The 19,847-nt window shown below is 45.6% G+C and overlaps 1 protein-coding gene across 1 annotated transcript in view; it reads right to left on the reverse strand.

The window, feature by feature from the left end:
* SLC66A3 (solute carrier family 66 member 3) overlaps positions 1 to 19,646 on the reverse strand; it is an 80,741-nt gene extending 61,095 nt beyond the window's left edge. Inside the window, exon 1 of the mRNA XM_085610697.1 lies at positions 19,359 to 19,646. Within this exon, the coding sequence (XP_085466823.1) occupies positions 19,359 to 19,507 (149 nt within the window). The 5' untranslated portion in view covers positions 19,508 to 19,646. The remainder of the gene's footprint in view (positions 1 to 19,358) is intronic.
* Between the last annotated feature and the right edge of the window lie 201 nt (positions 19,647 to 19,847).

Consider the following 19,847-nt stretch of genomic DNA (forward strand, 5'->3'; position numbering starts at 1 on the left):
CGCATCCTAATTACACTGGTGGGACCGCCGCACGTCTGGCGGGCGGTCCCAGCACCGTTATGATGGCTGGCGGACTGATGTCTCACCAAAAATGGGAGATGTGCAAAAAATTAAAACAAGCTAATAGAGGGTGGCCAGATTTCTCGATGAACTCCTCCTGCCTCTAAGTGTTGCTCGTTCACATATGCAGCTAATTGTAAACAAGGAGTCTACAAAATGCGGGTACGGCAGATAAAAAAAAAAATCACAAAAAACTGTTGTCATTAAAAGGTACATATACAAAAGGTCTGGACAACTGGAGACCTTGGCTGATTGGCGATCTGAGCAAAAAGATAAAGTGCAATGTGTTTACACTAGAATGATTAAAATGGATAGAGATGTCAACACTAAAGCCAAATAAAGTGCAGAGTGCTTAGACTAAAATAGTTTAAAAGCTTAAGCCATTAGCACTAAAACAGGAGTTTGTTAGGTCTACACGTCTGGGGGCTATCGCCAGATGATACATCTACATGTATCTGTTTAAGCTTAAGGGGGAAGAGCTTTTTAAAGTGATCCAAGAGATGTACATCCAGTGGACCAAAACCAAGCTGTAAAATGTCTAATCACACCCACCCCTTCAGCTTCTGGAGCCAAGCCCTCCACCTTTTTAAGGAAGTGATGAAACAACTTTACTAGTTTAAATTAGTGTCAGATGGATCAAAGTGGGCCAGCACTGCCTCTCTGCAGGCCCTTGAGCCCCGGACGATCCACCCTCTTTGTAGCAGCTCCCTCCTGTCCTCCATAAGGGTGGGGCACAAGCACAGTACATAAAGTATATCTTCCTTATTCTGTTTGCATAGCCGACACTTCTCCTGTTCCTCACCTCTTTTCCATGCTGGATAATAAATAAGGATCAGAATTACCCCCATTCCAAGTTTCATAAACTGTAACTTTGACCAATCATTGTAAAGGTTGCTTAGATAACACTGTGGTTTCAAACATCTATAGGTGTGCAGTGTCATCCAGCCGTGTTTACGTTGAGAGAGGCAGGCCTTGTCCTCTAGTGGTGTGAGCCATTTTGTGATAGTTTTTGCCACCCTTTTAAATTTCTGATGGCTAATGGTTAAATCCCAGACATTCATTAAACTAAGCGTCCTCAAGGCCTGGCTCAGGTAGGACCTTGGCAAAGACCTCTGCTTTGTTTCCAGTTCCAGACAAAGATAGTAGCCCAGTGAATCTTTTGCATACCTGAGTTTATGCCAACATATCGCAAAGGCCGGCTTCCGTGCCAGTGCCTGCCTAGAGATTCCAAATTCTAGCCTTATTTAGGCTGGAGATGTGTGGGAAGGAGGCTAAAAGTTGTTCTACAGATCTTAAGGAGCATTCTATCAAGAGTTGCACTGTTCCACCCCTTGAGAGCCTCACTTCCATAAGCTAAGGTCAGGAGAATATTTGCTTAGGCCATCTGAAGTATAGGCTTAAGCATAGGGCATTTTAGTTTTGTGTAAAGAGATCTAAGGGCAAAGGATAGTGCGATGCCCTTCTTCCTGATTTCATTCAATTGGTCACTATATCTCCCATTGTCATTGAAGTGGACTCTGAGATACTTGAAGCTTTTGATTGACCCTAGCCTTTTTTGATCCAGAAACCACATCAGTGTTTGTGTTTTAGTACTTTGGACCACGAGGATCTTAGTTTTCTTTTTGTGGATCATCAGGCCATTCCTACTTGGGAAATCTGAGGTGGCATCCAGAAGGCGTTTCAGGCAGACCTTGGTTTTGCTGATAATTACTAGGTTGTCCGCATACAGCAAGTTTGAAAGGTGGAAACCCCCCAGTTTGGGTGAATGGGAAATAACAGAGTTCAGAGCTGGAGTCAGATCAGATAAGAACAGATTAAATAGTAATGGTGCAAGGGTACAGCTCTGCTTGAGTTTTTGCGAGGTGTTAATTGGCCTAGACAAGCGTGACCCATCTCCAATTTTTATTCTGACCCATGTTTCTTGGTGCAGCAATTGCAAGGGACCGAGCAGGCCACCTGGGATGTTGGGGTGAGTCAGTTTCTGCCAAAGCTTCCCCCTATTGACCCTGTCGAATGTAGATTTGTAATCAATAAAGCACAAGTAGGCAGGTTGGCTGTCGGATTCCACCTGATCAAATAAAAGGCAGAGTGCCTTAAGGTTCACTGAGTTCCCTGTGCTTAGTGATCCCCGTTTGGTTTGGCGGGATGATCTTATTTGTTTGGCCCATAACTGTAGTGCATCTAGTAGCACACCTGCTAAATATTTTGCGTTGTTGTCAATTAGTGCTACCAAACGATAGTTCCCTGGGACCCTTTTGATGCCCCCCCTTAAATATTGGAGCAAGGATCGAGCCACGCCATGAAAGGGGAATGCAATAGTGCTGTAGTATGGTCAAGAAGAGCGGGGTTAGTTGAGCAGCCCAAAATGTTAGGTCTTTCTTGTAAATGGCTGGTGGTATTCAGCCTGCGCCTGGCGCCCCCTCTCTGCAGCACTAGCCAATCTGTTTCTAGACTAAAGCATTGGTAATAGAGAACCAAGATGTTTCCAGATCTCTGCTCTTGAGAAGGAATTCCAGGGGTTGGTTAGCCTCTGGACACTCTCACTGCACAAGGAGCCGGTCCGGTTGAGCTGACTGGATGAAGTCGTCATACAGAAAAGGTTACCAGGTTGGCTCAGAGATGTTAGAAGAGGCCACATTTGGGAGAGTTCCGTCCACTCAGTTTACCGTCCAACAAAAGTTCACGGAGTTGTTTGACCTAATGTCACACAGTAATTTTGTCCTAAAGGAGTTGCATTTCTCCCTTTGATTTTTCCTTTTCTCCACCTTTAGGTATCTTGTTCTTGCCACCTTTAGTTTGCATATTATTTTTGGGTCCATTAGCGACCAGTTAAGGCTTCTCCACAGCTGACTTGATCCTTCTTCTGGTGCTCCTTATCAGGCGCTTTGTTCCCCATCCTTGCAGAGGGAGGGGGGTGGGGGAGGACAGCTTTTGGATATTAGAGTTCTTTTGTTTTTTTCACTGGAACAGACTTCGTGTGCTGGCTTGCAATTTTTTCAGTAAACCTTACTCAGCAGGACAGGGAGTCTCCCTCCAACTTAAGAGTGGCAGCCAATAGTTGTTTGGCTTCTGAGGCCAGACTTGAAAAGGAGTCAGTAATGTACTTGATGCGCTTGAGGTTACCTGTATGCTCTTCAAACCCTAAGTCTACTGCACGGTCGTACACATCCACCCCAATATTGAGGGTTAACTCTTGAGGACGGTGGGCGGTGGTCACTATCCATTTTTTCACCAAAGCCGAAGGAGGTCATGGTATTCAATAGAGGGACACTAACAAAGGTATATTAAAACAAGCATTTACAATGCAATGGTCTCGGCATTGTTAAAGTTAGAGCTATTGGCATTGTTCATGACATTATTTTTGTTTATGTTTTTGTTTTTAAAACATTTAAAGAAACTGCATTGTTATTTGCTGGCCTGCTTTGCACCTGGTGTCCCTCAGCCGAATTGCTGTTTAGTGAAGTTCCTGAGACTGGTGGGGAAAAATATGGCAGTACAAAGGACGTGAACCTGACCACGGTCAGTGTTTTAGGACCAATTTCACTTTTATTTACTATGCAGACCGCATTTGGAAGGGGGCAGTTTTCAATTATCACATTAGCCCTAATAAACGCCACCTACAACAAGTAAATTATGCCGGGTTGAAATATGCGATCAGCACTTTAATAAGCACATAAGCACTTTTTGTACTAAGAGTTCAGGGGACTGAATAAGCCTACAAGCGTACTGAAGTCGTGCTCAATAGCCGAAGTATGAGAAATGACACTACAGAACCGGTTAGGACTCGGGAGGAAGCCCTCGGAGTAGGGAGACAAAGCAAACAATCACTAGGTATAGGCAAGTGACAGATATAAGGAAGGAATGGGAAACCCAGAGAACTGAGAAGAGGGAAAAACAGGATGTTGTCAGACATACAAATGTGAGCAAATATTTTCAAAATGCGCCTTAAAGTATTTATAGCATGTGTGCCATTTTTTATTCGGTTACTTGGAAATAACGGTAAAACGATAATAATGAGGTTATAGTTTGAAGCTTGCTGTCTACATCATTATGCATGACAAAAAAGAGTGAGGGGAGGAATTCGGATTGCTTCGATCTGTCAGAATGTAGCTGGAGGGGTTGAATCAAAATAGAGTGCGCGAGCGGATGAACAGTGCTCGAAGCAGCCTGAAGTAAATTATAGTGTTTTTTTAAATTAGTGCCACGTGTTCAAGAGATCAGTCAAACGCTGTGCGGAATCTCGAGAGCTACACTAGTCGGGGCATCTGTAAATCGGCACAGGGTTAACCATGTTTGCGTTTTTCGAACCACTTTTCTTCCTGCAGTGCTTTAGCTCTCTCGGTTCGCGTTTTCGGACAGACGAACGAAGTTGTGTTCAAGGAAGGAGTGAAAAATGGAAGTTGTGGAACTTCCGAGCGTGTGCAGCCAGAAAAGCAAGAAAGGCGACCTTGTGAACGCCCATTACGATGGATACCTAGCGGAAGATAACACTAAATTCTATTGCAGGTAAGTCCAAGGCATCTTGTTTCTATTGATATATATATATCTGCATTAAAAACATAATTTCATGCCAGCTTTTGAAACGTAATCTTTACAGGGCAGACAGAAAAGTGGAACGACCCTTCGATGGAAATACTGTGACAAAGATTGTTTTTTAGAGGTTCGGCGACTCTTTCACCTTATTTGTTAAGGTTTGCAACGCCAGTATATACCAAGCTCGAGCCAATCGGATTTTTTAGCAGATGACTCGGGCTACACGGGGTAGGAGGGAGAACGGGGTATGAATGCTAGGATAGAGTTACATTACAGCAGCGGGGCATAAGGATGCAGAGAGGAGACAAATCTCCTCCCTGTTCTCACTGCGTGGAAGGTGCAGCTAGCAGAGGATTTGATAGAGCGACGAAAAGTTGTTTGCAGAGGAGAGTGTGGGACGGAACCACTACATTTGCAGATTACCCCCAAAAACATACGTAGCCAGGTAAAATACGTTCAAGAGTTTCATGTCACTGATGGAACTTGGCTTCAGTGCATTTAAGAGCCAATCGGATTTTTTAGCAGATGACTCGGGCTACACGGGGTAGGAGGGAGAACGGGGTATGAATGCTAGGATAGAGTTACATTACGGCCGCGGGGCATAAGGATGCCGAGAGGAGACAAATCTCCTTCCTGTTCTCACTGCGTGGAAGGTGCAGCTAGCAGAGGATTTGATAGAGCGACGAAAAGTTGTTTGCAGAGGAGAGTGTGGGACGGAATCACTACATTTGCAGATTACCCCCAAAAACATACGTAGCCAGGTAAAATACGTTCAAGAGTTTCATGTCACTGATGGAACTTGGCTTTAGTGCATTTAACAGCTAACGTAAAGAAGCCCAATAGGAAACGAGCACACCACCGCCTTTCTCCGAGGCGAAACAGAAATGCCTCGGGAGAAAGGCAGCGGCCATTTCGGATTCGGGGGCGTGTTCTCCTCTTGCCATTGGCTGGAGGAGATAATTAGACTTCTTGAAAAAAACACGCCCCCGAATCCGAAAAGGACGGGGCCTAATCGGAATGATGGACCTCTTCTCCAATGGCTGGCCAGCATTCAAGAGGCCAGCCAATGGAGAACAGGGGAGAAGAGGGGCGGGTTCAAGTCCCTCTTCTCCAAGTCATTAAATCTCGGATCGAGACTGCGCAAGCTCAGCCTTCGAGCCGAGACCTAAAAACAGAAGCCCCGATGCTTGTTAAGTATGAGAAATCGGGCAGTTTGTCAGGGAGTATTCAACCATTTAAGGCTCTGAGGCCAAGATGTTCAGGGTTACCTCGTAAGGACCATCCTCTCTTATCTTTCTGCCACCCGGGGGGGTGGGGGATCTTGAAGTGCAGTTGCCAATCGCCATCTTGCGTGTCTGTAATCTCATTTGAAAGTAGCCAATCATTAACCACATATTGAAGTAGCCTGACATCTTAATGTCCTTGCTGGGCTTCTCTGATCTGAGGCCTAAAGTAATGTAGATCAGTTTGTTAGAGACCTCTGTCCTTAAACTGGAGTTTCAGTGGATATAAACGTTTACCAAGGTGTTTTTTCTGGATTGGCCGTTGGGAGTTTCGATGGATAAACCCACTACCAGGAGCCGTGCATGATTACGGACTTGTTCCCAGGACTCAATTGTACAGGTAGTGGATACATATATAGCAAGACCACCCCTGCTACAGCCATACTTTCGTTGTTTAATTTCAAGGATGAAATGGTTTGTGTGGCCCTCAGATGATAAGCCTTCTGTGACCAGGCCTCTTGGAATAGAACAATTTCAAAAGAACAGAGATATAAGAGGGTTTCCAGGACTCCCAGTTTATTTGCCAATCCGCTGATGTTCCGGGAGCATATCTTGAGTGCCCGGACAGGGGGACCAGTTAGGCGCCTATTTTGTCAGTGAAGCAGTCTGGTTAAACTGAGGTTTCCCAACAGCCAGCCCCAATTGCCTGCCACTTCAGGGCCTGCAGCTTGCTTTTCATGCCGACCCCTGGCTCGCTCAGTTGCTAGTACAGGAGTTTTGCCTAATGCACCTCTAAGGGCCAAGTAAACCAGTCTAGGCTCAGTCGATGCTAAATGCTCTTTCGTCAGACTTTCGAGAACATGCGGGTATCAAGGTTCTCTTGATGAGGTGATGATAACACCCCACTGTTTGAAGGTATGAGTATTTCTCAAAACTTTCAGGGCGAACTTGGTGGATCTCCAGGTTATCTTGGTCATTTCGTTGTTGCCAGGCACTGGAGAAATAAATTCAATAGAAATTATGTCTTGCAATGTGATATCTCCGAGCATGCACATAGATCGAAGAAGCTTGAGGATGTTATCTTGATTTAAAATGTCAAACGGACCTCTAGACTTGTATTGCGGATAAAATAGTGTGAAAGCAGTTGCAGTTTGAGCTTGCGTAGTGTCTAGGCAGCTTATTATTTAAACCCTCATTTCTAATTTTAATTTACAGAGTTTTACCGCTATATGCCCTCAGAGCACACTATTCGTGGAAACCTAAAGAACATAGCTGGACACATTATTTACACCATAACATGGCATTATCACTCAGGCGCAATTTATTTATATAAACACAATGAGTATTACTTTCTCATTGCCATCTAATAACTCTAGTTCACATCAAAAGTGCAACTGCATTAAGAGCAGTGATTTCACAAAATCTTAAAATAACAAGTTTGTTGTAACCATTGATAAGGGGTGTATGCAACTATCTCAAGGGTCCATAAATACACCCTGTGGAAGTTCAATATCTAAAGTCTATGGACCTCACTCATTTGTAGGCCCAAGTCTTATTTAGTGAATCAATCCATTCTAGTCAATTTATCTAGAAGAACTCCTCGTATTCAAAGGGATGACATGTTTCGGCCTGACACTTTAGACCTCATCAGGACAGTTACATTGGACCATGCACAAACTGCCTGGGTGTAAAGGGTGAGAAAATGCTTTTTATTTTTAAAGCTATTCTTAAAAAAGGTTTTTGTCCAAGTGCTATGATGCCAGACATTATTAAGCATATAACAATAGAATTACTATATGGTTATTTAATTGCATAACTCAAAGAAATCTTCATTCGGTCAGAGCCTAACCATAAAAGCAAAGTAAAAAAGACAATGCCAGTGCGTAACACAGGCCCCCGCAGCCCCTGCGATGCGGGGGGGCACCCCAAGTTCCAGGGGGCCTCTTCAGCACCATACTCTGCCCAGAGAGCTCCTTAATGGGTCCGGAGGGGGCCCCTCCACGCACCCTGCGGGGAGGCCCCCCTCAAGTTTCGTTACGCCAGTGGACAATGCATGGTAGAATTCAAATCAAGACCCCAACTTTTCAGGCGCAGCGGGCTTAGGCCCCTACCATGTTCCTCAAAACTACATTTCCCATGATGCCCGGCCGGGCGCATAGGTATTTCTGTCAGAGTATGCACGCATTCGGCGTGCATAATTACTTCCGGTTCAGGAATCCAGCACCGGACTCTGCAGCGATGAGAGCACGGGTTGTTCACTGCTGGATGTTCGAGAGAGCGACCCTTAATTTCCCCCTCCAGGTATCACAGTATTGACTTCGGCTTGTGAGCAGCGCTCTGCTCACACGCGCTGAGTAAGGACCGGTGTCTTCACGTTTTGCTCAGTTACGATTACGTCATGGTGGTGGAAGCGAGGTATTCGTTTTGTAGTTCCTTTGATCGTCCCGCAAGCTGCTTACTGCTGAAAGACATTTACTACTTCCATGGTGTGACGTATCCCTAGGGGGTATAGTTGCCTTTTCCGTTTGATATATTTTTGCCTTGATACTTTCTTTTCATCCAAATTTATAAGCTACTTTGAATTAGCGTTCAGGTGAACGCGAAGAGTTTGTGTTGAATCTGGGATGAGGTTCAGTGGTGCGAGACTTTGTTTATTTTCAGTGCTGAACTCACCCTAGGATTTGTTTCTTTCCAGTCTCTTCCCTGATGCTTGTGGTATGTGAAGTGGGTGATTATCTTTCCTACAGTTGACAGTTGTTGGGCATGTATGTAAGAGGCAGACCACAGAAGTAAATCATTAGTGTTCTTGTTTTAGCAGAAAACAGCAAGGAAGATACAATTGGATGGTTTTATCCAGATGGAAGTTCTTATGTATAGATGGTGTTTCTACATTTGAAGGTATACAGCAGTCCTGGCATTTAGCGAGACTAATGAGTGCAGACAGCTTAATATTTAAGTAATAATGTGTTGTTTTCTTTCACAGCTTCCTATTCCCTGCAGTTCCCTTCCCTATTTCCTATCCCTCGCTTGACCACTTCACCACTCTATGTATGTATACCAAACCATAGAGTTGGAGATGTCAGGAGGAGGACCATTTTAAGCAACATTCCGGTTCTGAGGTGTTCCCATTCGCTGGAAACTGACAACTACACATTTTGAATTCATTAAAAAGGTTACCATCAGGTCTTTCATTCAGGCATGTTCTCCTAAAAAATAAATTAACATTTATGAAGCATATTTTGTCCTCCATTTCAAATCTGCAAATATATCATTAAAGACAGAGAAACAGATTTCTGGGGTAGACAAACATTGTAAAAAATGTAAACCTTCTTGATCTGGCATTGAATTTATATTACTTAAAATGGGGCCAAAGAAACCGGTTCGTATAGTACAATACAGTATGCACAAAAGCATAAAGTGCAATGTGGATTGAATAGAGACAGCATCCTATGGGCAGCACGGAAGCTTAGCAAGCCAGGATCCTGCCTTGGGAAATGCTACTAAAAAATGGACCATATTCAGTCGTAACTTTGTGAGATAAAATCTATGCTCGGCATTGGCTATCAAGGTTACGTACGGTGCATTCCCATGGAAGTACAGATAGGAACAAACCTTACTACTGTGGCTATATCAAGCACCTTAGCAATCCTAACCTTCTCCCTATCCTCCAGGAACTTTTCTTTTCCTACGCCTTTGACGTGGAGGTAATACTACCTGGACAATCAAAGATAGTGCTCAAGCCCAAGTTGGAAAAGGTATTTTAAACATATGCCAACCAGGGAAGGGCCATTATATGGCTAGATTTCATACAGTCCACTATTACCTTGCAAAAAAATGTAGTCTCATGACCAAAGGTTCAGCCACAGTAGTAGAGGGGTCACTCCAACTGGGTCCTCCAAGTAAATAAGGCGCTGTTCCTGATGTGAGATAAAACTAGGTGTAGTTTTGGGGATGGCTAAAAGTCTACACAATTTGTTTTCAGCAGTCTGTAAATTGCACATGCCTGCATATTCAATTACACCAGCTCCATATGTTTCTGAAGAGAGACATTAGTTTTATAAATTGTAGACATCTCTCTCAGGGGCTAATGGCCTAACTGTTTTACAAATCTACAAACATGAAGCCACCATCTTCTGTGTTCTCAACACAGTTAGCCTGTCCTAAATCAAGTTTACATCAAATAAAGTTCAAAATGGATACTTTAGCAGTCAAAGTTGATCCGATAAAAAAATGTAGTTCTTGTATCTTTGGACCACAGGTTTTATAAAAGATTTACAGTGGTTGATCTTCAAATTTAGCTTCCCCATAAAATCATTAAACACATCTAAAAGTGCCTGCAATCCATTTGCTCTATGTGCGATAAGAACTGTATCATCTGTGTATAAAAGAACAGAGACCAGGCGGGGGCCTATCTTAGGGACATCTATTACACCAGATGCTAAAAAATACTTAAGGGCATTTATATAACAAGCATTGGCATAGCCAATAGGTCTCGCCTTTGGGACCTTATAAGTGTTTAGTTATCCAGCACAATATCCTTGGTGCAACAACATCAACTGTTGCATGGGTAAACACTTATAAGGTCCCAAAGGCGAGACCTATTGGCTACGCCAATGCTTGTTTATACATACTTGAGTGTTAACAATTGCTAAACAAAAGATTTTTACAATTTTAGGATCTACAAAAAAACCTTTTTATTGTTGCTCTCAGCTTTTTATAAGAAATTGTATTGTTGTGGTTTTAACCCCTTCCATGCTTATGACGAGCCCAGCTCGTCATGAGTCACATTGGAGCTGTACTCATGACGAGCTGGGCTCGTCATAACAGCCGCGGTCTGCCCACGCGCGATTGATTCCCCACCTGTGCGGGCAAATTAATCCATGGGCGGAGTCGTGACGAGCCCACCTCGTCATGAGCACAGCTCCACAGTGACTCATGATGAGCTGGGCTTGTCAAGAGCACTGCGGCGCTGAAGCCCCCCCTCCCCCCGCGCCGTGGTGGAATTACCCTCGCGGCAAAGGGGTTAATTAACTGAAACAGTAAATATTTTGAACTAGAATTAATGTCTTGAGGAAACAGTGGACTTTAACCTGTAGCTCTAGAATTCAGCCTGAATATGTCCACCGTGCTGACATCGGGGACCCCTTTGCCAACAGAGAGCACAAGTCTTCACTCAGTGCACCTGATAATAGTTTTGACACTTACCATCAATAGATCCATTACATCTCTCAATTTATACTCTTCTTCTTGTCCTTCCTAGATCCAATAAATATACAAGACAGTGATGGATGGAATGCTTGAATTAATCTCAGCCACTGGTAATTAGTCGGGCCACATCCCAAACCATCGTTATTTTGAACACCGTGCCACCTCAGTTTGGACCCATCTAAAGCAAATCAGTCTTGACCCTGCTCCAATAGGAACAGTCCAGCCCAAACTGCCAGGTCAAGTCCACCCTTTCTTGAGTCAAGGCATCGGAAGAACATATTAAGCAGTCTTAAAAGCCAAGTCCTTTGCAAGATCCAAGGAACATATGATCATTTTTATATGAAAGAATACAAAGTATGTATTGAAGCCCTCTCCCTTGATTTACCATTGCAGTTGATTTATTAATTACTAGGTCCTCCCAGACATTATGCATTCATTTGCTTGTACTGGCTCGGCAACTAGATAATAAAAAGCTTGCTAAGCACATCTGGCCTTCCAGCAATAAATTAGATGTATTCTGCAGCTTTTTAAATGCCAAATATCAGTATATCACTAAGCATATACAGTAGCAAGCAATTTCACAGTTCAGCTTGTACAATTTCCTTTATTTCACCTCATAACTTCCTTCGAACTCCACAAAACTCTTCTCTGCACCCTTTTCAAAATGTATTAGTTGCAGTCCGTCTACGGAGTGTTTACATAGCAAGTATTTAAATGTGTAGTTTATGTATAGTGTTAAATAGTTTGCATGAATAAACTGGAAAAAAACTTCCTAGAATTTAATATACTGTTGTCGTATGTACACACAGGTGACCTATGTGGGTCTGCATGCATTTATATCACATCTACAGTGGGGTGACGTGCACGAGAGCTTTTTTAAAGGTGTTTTAAAGCGGAAATTATAGGTACTGGGATGTGTTTAAATGTTGCCTGCTTGATGGTCGTTCGCGAAGGGGCCTCAACAAGCACTGGGGTTGGTTTTTGCGGTGAGGCAAGTATCTGCTGTCTCTTTGAAAGTTAAAAAGTGTCTCTAAAAAGACTGTTAAAATCTGCATTCCTTTAGAGTACAATTGTTTTTAAAAGTTTCTTTCTACAGGTTTACATCCACAGATTGCAGGCTATCTCCAAAAATGTCCACGTGCTAAATTCCTGAAACCCTGCATGAAAAATGGACTGCGTCCAAAACTTCAATTTTTCCCTCACTCATTTACTTTGAAAGCCTCTCTTCTACATGCCTCTTGTGGATATAGCATAATCTAAATAACATGCCTTTCTTAATCTCTTCTTCATGAAAACCACACCCCTGCAACCTAATATTATCTGTTCATTTCATCAACCATTCGCTTCTCACATAACCCCCTTTAATGATCACACCCAATGCATTCATGTTCTACAAAGAAACTTTAGAAAATGCATGTTGTGGTTTCTTTGAGAGCACGAGACTAATCGCAATAACCAATGGATTGACTAAGTTTAGGCTTCCAGATAGTCTGTTACTCGCTGTAAATCACTTCCACCACTCGTCAGGGGTAGTACGCACTACATGAATGCAACTTCAATTCAATGGAGCCATCAAACACAATGTGGTGCCCTAACTTTACAAACCCGTGACCACTTACCAGTACACTTTGCCACTCCTGCACAGTCTGCCAACATATAATGTTCAGAGATCGGCTTTTATAAACCAGACAAGTGCTTCTCAAAGTTTACTGTTTGCACCACGCTGGGAGACTCAGAAACATTCACACATTATTATTCTCTGCAGCTTGCTTAAAGGAAAAGTAAAATAAAATAAAAATAAACTTCAGCTCTTCAAAACCACAAAGCAGGCGATGTGGTTGACCTCTGTCCGGTAGTATGTTTACTTTGGATAGCGAACGTAAAAACACACACACATTCCTACCTGCTCTAGAAATTTGACTGCCATTTGGAAAGTCCTGCAGCCAGGTAAAAGCTCGGATTTCTCCCACAGAACCAAGGGGTGTTTATTTACAGATGCGGCCACGGCACTTCACGCCTGTCACCTCCTCCACACGCACCGGACTTTCAGCGGAAAACCTTTCCAGGGGATTTCTGTTCAAAGATTTCATTGTTGAATGAAGAACGCTGTCCACAGTAAAGTGTGGCGTTAAACGCACTTTGCCAACAGAAAGTGCAGCAGTGCTAGTGCAGTAGAGCAAAATGCGAGCCTCGCGCCGCTCTCTCCAGTCTGAAAGCTATAAGAAAGGACGGCCAAGCCCACCTACACACAAGAGGGCGCCCCACACCCAACAACTCAGTAACCTGATCAGCAAGACTCCAGAGATATGAAAGCAACTACGATTGCTGTTTGCAGTAAACAATAGATGGACGGAGCCACCTTGTAAAGCGCTTGAAAAACAGGTGAAATAGCAAAATCACTATTCCTGAATTTTCCGTCGGGTTCATTGCAATGAATTGCTGCAGTCCAAGCAAATCTGAAAAAAGCGTGTGTGCCTCGCGCTAAAAGTAAACAAGGAAAAAACACACGCAAAAAAAAGCGCTCGCCAGTCAGCCACTGTTTATTTTTGCATCGCGCTGTCACTTTAAGCGCGATGCAAAAATAAACATGCGGCCTGCTTTCCTTCTGCCATGAAAGGTTTCTTGTCTTTATGGGGCCATGTGTTTGAAACACATAGCTCCATAAAGATAAGAAAGCTTTTACCACACACGTAAGGCAACCGAGCCAGTCCAACTGGGACGGCTCCATAAAGATAAGAAAGCTTTTACCACACACGTAAGGCAACCGAGCCAGTCCAACTGGGACGGCTCTAAAAGAGAAAAGTGTACGTCACTGGATGCTCTTTTCCAATGGCTGGCCACCGTTTAGCATAAACGGTGACGCCAGCCAATGGAAAAGAGTGGCGGGGCTTAAACCCCGCTAGTGAAAGCTACTCTAAATCATTAAATCTCGCCAGCGAGACTGCGCATGTCTGCGCAGTCTACGCCAGGCTAGACCTAAAGTACAAATAAAAAAGGTGCCAAAATGCAACCCTGCTTTACCCATCCTGTAACCTTAATGGGGTTTGTACAGTCACCATTTTGTATATAACAGACTTTTGTGGAGGTATACCAATGGAGGCGCCCAAGTAGTTCCACTGGAAAAAGGTCCATACCAGCTTGTTCCATTAGCTTGCCTCCATGTCTGCAAAGTCAAAGGAACAGGAGAGGTCCATGAAGGCCATATTTATGGCATCTCTCCTGGCCTTGATGTATTTCCCCAGAATTAGAGATAGATTTAATACCTGTTCAACAGTGCCTAAACAGGGCCAAAATCCATACTGGACATCTGAAAAGAAGGAGTTTTACTCCACCCATACCTCTTATTTTCCCGGAATTACATGCCTTGAATTTCTGCAGATGAATCTAACAATGAGATAGCGCGGTAACAAGCTGCGAGGCTCCCGTCGCCCTTCTTAAATATAGGCACTATAATGGATTACCTCCAGGAGCCAAGTGGACCTTTTTTAATCACAGCTCTAATTATATTTGACAGGCCTAAAAAATTGTATTGTGCCTAAATAAATCGGTTGGTACCCCGTCAGGGCCCGGGGACTTTCCAGCGGCAGCACTCGATATAGCCTTTGATATAACAGACACTCTAATCCATCCCTCAAACCAGGTATTATCTGGGGCGAGATCTGATTTCCCCATTGGTGTAGGATGAGTCTCTAACATAATGCTAGAGTTATATAAGCGCCTTCTGAGATATGGCACTCTATACTGGTAGTCGGTTGATCTGAAAAGAAAGGACAGTACAGTTTTCCAGAAGGCTCTGTTGTACCTCATCTGAGCTGCACCTTCCAGGTCTTCCCAAATAGCATAACTCAACGTTTTTATATAAGTACATTGTGCATTGAAATGAGAGATCTATACGGTATTGTAAATAATATGTCCATCCATGGTTCCTTTTGTTTTCACAACAAATGTGATCGGAGGACACAACGGTGCAAAACTCTGTAAATTGATATTAGATATATGGGTTTAAATAATACGCCAACAATGATGTGTGCGATATTGAGCTAAACTGCCAACGGGCCAAACCAATCCCAAAGGGAACTACTTATTATATAATGATTTGGTAGCCCTGATTTCAGAGTGGCAAATCGGGTAATTCCTGAGTTCCTTCTGCTATTGGCACCTGTCCTTTCCTTATTCTTAGGTAATGTTGCACTGATGCTGTCCATGTTAGAACTTTGTTATAAATCTTGGTATACAACTTTTAATTACACAAAAGACAAAATGATTTACATTGCCAATGCTTATTTCAATGCATGATGTACATGAAAGAGTTAACTCTCACAAAATATGTGAGCAGAGTTTACTTTCGGTAAAACACAGTTTTTTTTAAATGAAGGCGACAGTTTTAGAAAATGTTAAAGCACAGCTATTCAATTACTACACGTCTAGGTAAACTTACACCATCTTGATGCAAAGTAGCAAATAGTGTTACTTGGCTTTATTTTCAGACAACTCTCCAGCACAAAACCAAGTTTTGTACTGAAAAGTGAATCCCAAATTAACAGTTTGCATCACTTTTTGTGACTTTGCACAGGTGCAAAGTGTTGATAAATCTATCCCGTCATGTATAACACTTCACAAAATACCAGAATTGCCCGAAACATGACAGACCAGATTTATCAACACTTTCGGCCAATTCTGGCATTTTAACCAACAGCACTGTGCATACAGGGTGTTAGAAGGTGGTTCTGACACTATGGGCCGCCCGGAGTTTTTCGCTTTTTGAGCACCTTATTGTTGAGCTTTTACTGTGGGGGAGCCTCATAAGTTGGGACTCACCCACAGTGAACTCAGGATGGAAGAGACATGCTAGGGAAAGTCAGTGTTTTTTACTGTGTTTTCACTTCCTTATTCCCCTATGGGAATGTAGAGCCAGGGGCTAGATTAACTTCAATTAGGCCTACAGATTCCAGACACGCACTTATGTCCAATGTAGCAAATGTGAAAAGAAGTATTCTGCAGAGTCCAAAGTCATATTTGTACTGCTTTTGGGTCATCCAGAACTGTCATATTTCTCTGAGCCAGCCATGACCAGACCCAGGCTGCCCTCATCTGGATGGATTGATAACCTTACTTCCTCAAGCTAGGGCCTCCTCTCCACGAAGAGAAAATGGGTGGGGCTGCAGGCCAATCCATCAACTGCTGTCGCTGGGTGCCAGGCACCAGGCTGCACCAAGGAGGGAAGGAGTTGGGTTTCAGAGGCCATGTGGACAGAGACACTGGACGACGCCATTTTGAACAAACCCAGAGGCTGGACAAGAAGGAGGGAGCAGGGGCAGGAAAGTGATGTGTCGCTGTTTGATAGGACCAACAGGGACTTCCTGCCAGCCCCCTACTCAACTTTTAAAAAGTGCTTGCACAGGAAGAGAAGCTCTCTCTGGGGTGTGGTCGGCGGAGGCTGAAGGTGCTGGAGCCTGGCGCAATGGGCAGTTGGAAGGAGAGACCCCCTGACTGCCCCCAGGACCCTATCAGCACCAGAAGAAGAGTCCAGGACCGGTGCGCAGGAGCAGTGGCCTCTGCGCAGGGAGAAGTGAGGCCCCGAAGGAGAGCCAGGCGAAAGGCTGGCGCAGAGAGCCAGTGAAGACCGTTCCCTGCAGAAGGCACCCTCTTGGAGACCCGGAGGGAGAAGGAGAGTGCTGTCAGTGGCTGGGGGCGCCACCAGGAGCAAGAGGATGCGAAAATAGAGGAAATCAGACCCCTGGGGGCTGAGATATGCCCCCCAGAAGGTACACGACCTTTGATGGGACCAACGACGAAGCATGTGGGGCTCCGCCGCCGGTCTGGAAACTGCCCCCGGGGTGGGTCAGGTCCCGGGGGCTGCCCCCCATGGAAGGAAATTCGGGGTGCGCCGTCGCGCACCCCGTGAAGGTTCCCCGCGGGATGCCAGGAGCCCACCCCGGCCCCCACCGAAAATGGAGGAGGGGGAGCGCCGTCGCGCTCCCCGGGAAGGTGGCCCTTGGCAGGGGGCCAGGAGCCCACCCTGGCCCCCACCGATGCTGAGTGAGGGGGGAGCGCCGTTGTGCCCCCTGAAGATGTTCGGGGGCCCGGGACCCCATCCCCGGGCCCCGAGGGTGGAGAAGGTGGGAGGGAAGTGCCGTCGCACTCCCCCCGACGAACCGCTCCTTGGAGGATGCGGCGTGTCTGCCCGCTGGAGCGGGCAGATGAGAAGAGTTGTGCCGGCTCCCACGGCAGCACGCGAGGGCGCTGGCCGGGTGGGGAGCCGGCAGGGGCAACCGGGGGTGGGCTCCCCAGGCTGCCCCCCCATCTCAGAGGCATGCGGGGGTCCCGGGTGGGACCGGGACCCCAAACACGAAGAGAGGAGGTGCGAGGGGCCCGGGTGGGACCGGGCCCCAGAAACCAGAGGGAGCGGCCGGGGGTGGGCTCCCCGAGTCGCCTAGCAGCACCTGGGGGTCCGGGTGGGACCGGGCCCCCCACCGAGGGAGGAAGATGCGGCGAAGCCACCGGCACCACCAGCGCGGCTCTCCCCGGCACAGCAGGAGAGCCGCTCATCTATTATGCATCGAAAGGAGCTGGAAGCGCCCCATAATGCCTTGCAAGGCATGGGGAGAACATAGTTTTTGGCGCCTGGTGGCCCCCAGAGGAGGGGGTCACCCTCATGTGTGAAAGAAAGTGCATGGGGGCTGCAGGAGCACCGCAGCCTCCCCCAGCCTAAAGGAGAACAATCCCCCCATAAGTTTCATGGGGCATCTGAAAGAATAACCCCTCAAGGGCTCAGCCAGCATTTATCACCTTCTGGGTTGGAACTTATGTTCTACAGCTGAGGGTGTACTACGAAGTGCATCATGGAGTGAAGGGCTGAGTTGGGGATGTCTGGAGAAGGGCATTCCCTGGAGGTGAAGTTGTGTAACTGCACCGAAATGCATTTACTAATGGTTATTTCTTTCAGAGGGACTGAAATTCATTTGTTTAATGTGATATGCTGGTGTAAGGTGATGTCATAAGCCAAGTGGGGTTATGTTGCCAGACAGTCCTGCTAGGGTGTCTGACTGTATATGCGTAATCCTGTGATTTCATATGTGAAGCCTTTAGGGGCTGTGATTGCAATGCATTCAAATGATCAACTAAGGTGATGAGTACTGTCATTCTAAAGTATGCGTAAACATGGATTCTTGCTGCTGCGCTTAGGTGAAGACCCCAGACTGCTAGCCCTTAAGTAGGAGATGCTCAGTCAGGGTCATGTGTCACCAAGGCAAGTTTACCCCTTTTTAATGCTTGTTGAGGTAATGGGGTGGGTCGCTACTGGGATGGTGCCAGTGTGCAGGGCCCTTGCTCCAGGTTATGTTCAACTAACTGCATCGGGGCAAGTTGATGTGCATACATGGGAGTGGTGGTACTAGACCCCACCCCCCCTGCGGGAGGGGTGGAGATGTTATGCAATGTCACAAAGTAATTCCAACAGCTTATGTATATTTGTAAATTGGTGCGTAGTATTGAGTAGTGTGTGTGTTTAATAAATGTACTCTTACAAAGCAAAGTACAGACTGGACAATCAATTATTGAGTGTTATTTCTGCGCACCTGCAAATGGCGATTACTAGCCCACACCACCTCCCTTGAGTAAGCCTCAGACAGCTCTGCAACGCTACCCTCTGAGAGTCAGGCGCTACAATTTGGTTCCCAGTGAAGGACAAATGCAGTCATGTTATTTGTGCAGGCCTCACAGATGCTGCCTCGTTTTCTAACACAGGGGGTTTTGAGTACATATTGAAGTGCCACAGTAAAACTACAAGCCCCACAATGTAACATGCAGTCAGCTGAAAAGCCAGGACTAACATTAAAACTACAGTGGTTCACTTTGGACTCGTTTAAGTGATAAATTATCAGATATTGTAAATATGAATAAGTCAAATACAATTGATACTCATAACACCAATAGACGAACACCTACACATTCAGTTCATCACATTTGATCAATTGGAAAGCTTTCATTTATTCACGAAAAAAAGTGCCCAGAAAAGTGATCACACATGAAACAAACTTGATAAAGTGACATGTAAGTACAAAGATGAAACAAATGACTTGTGACCCAGAAATCAAAAGGAAACAACAAGGTCTAGGACTGTGAAAGCACTCAAGTTGAATTCTTGACAGTTTTTTGGGCTGAGCATATATTTCACAAACCTTGCCTTTTAACTCGTAAGTACCCAGCCCTGTCCCTATGGATACCCCGGAAGCAGAGATGCACACATTGAATAGCTGAGCCTGACGTGCTGCGTCACCGTTCAGCTCTGTGTAAAGCTGCACTGCCTCAGGCGGTGCTGCGCGGCTCTCTTACCCGGTCAGCTCCAGCAGCAAGCTATTCAGGCTGAGCCCCCGGGCAGAGTGTGCGGACACCACAGCCAGGATCTGCGGGAACTTGAGCACCATGCACACAAGCAGGGTGCTCCAGTTGGCGAACACCAGCAACTCGGAGGTCCCCATCATCCCGGCGAGCAGGGAGCAGCAAAGTAGTTCACCTCCGTCTCCGGCTATCACTCCCGCGCTGCGACTTTAAAAGCCCGACCGCAGCATCCCTGCCCAGCCGGTTCCCGCTCCTCCCTCGGTTGTTGTTCGGCCCAGGGGGCGTTGTCTGCACCAGTGACGCGGCGGAAGGGCAGGCATTGGGAGGGTGCAGCCGAGGATGCCTCGCAATGCTGCCCCGGGCCTTTACTGGAGTCGTATTTACAACGTCCTGCTAAACCTGCTGACAGGCCCAACTGTGCAGCTGATCCAGTGGCCAGGGCTCGAAGTGAGATAAACAAGCATTTGCAATGCAATAGGTCTC

Source organism: Triturus cristatus, chromosome 6 (assembly GCF_964204655.1).
Source record: "Triturus cristatus chromosome 6, aTriCri1.1, whole genome shotgun sequence".
Lineage (NCBI taxonomy): Eukaryota > Metazoa > Chordata > Amphibia > Caudata > Salamandridae > Triturus > Triturus cristatus.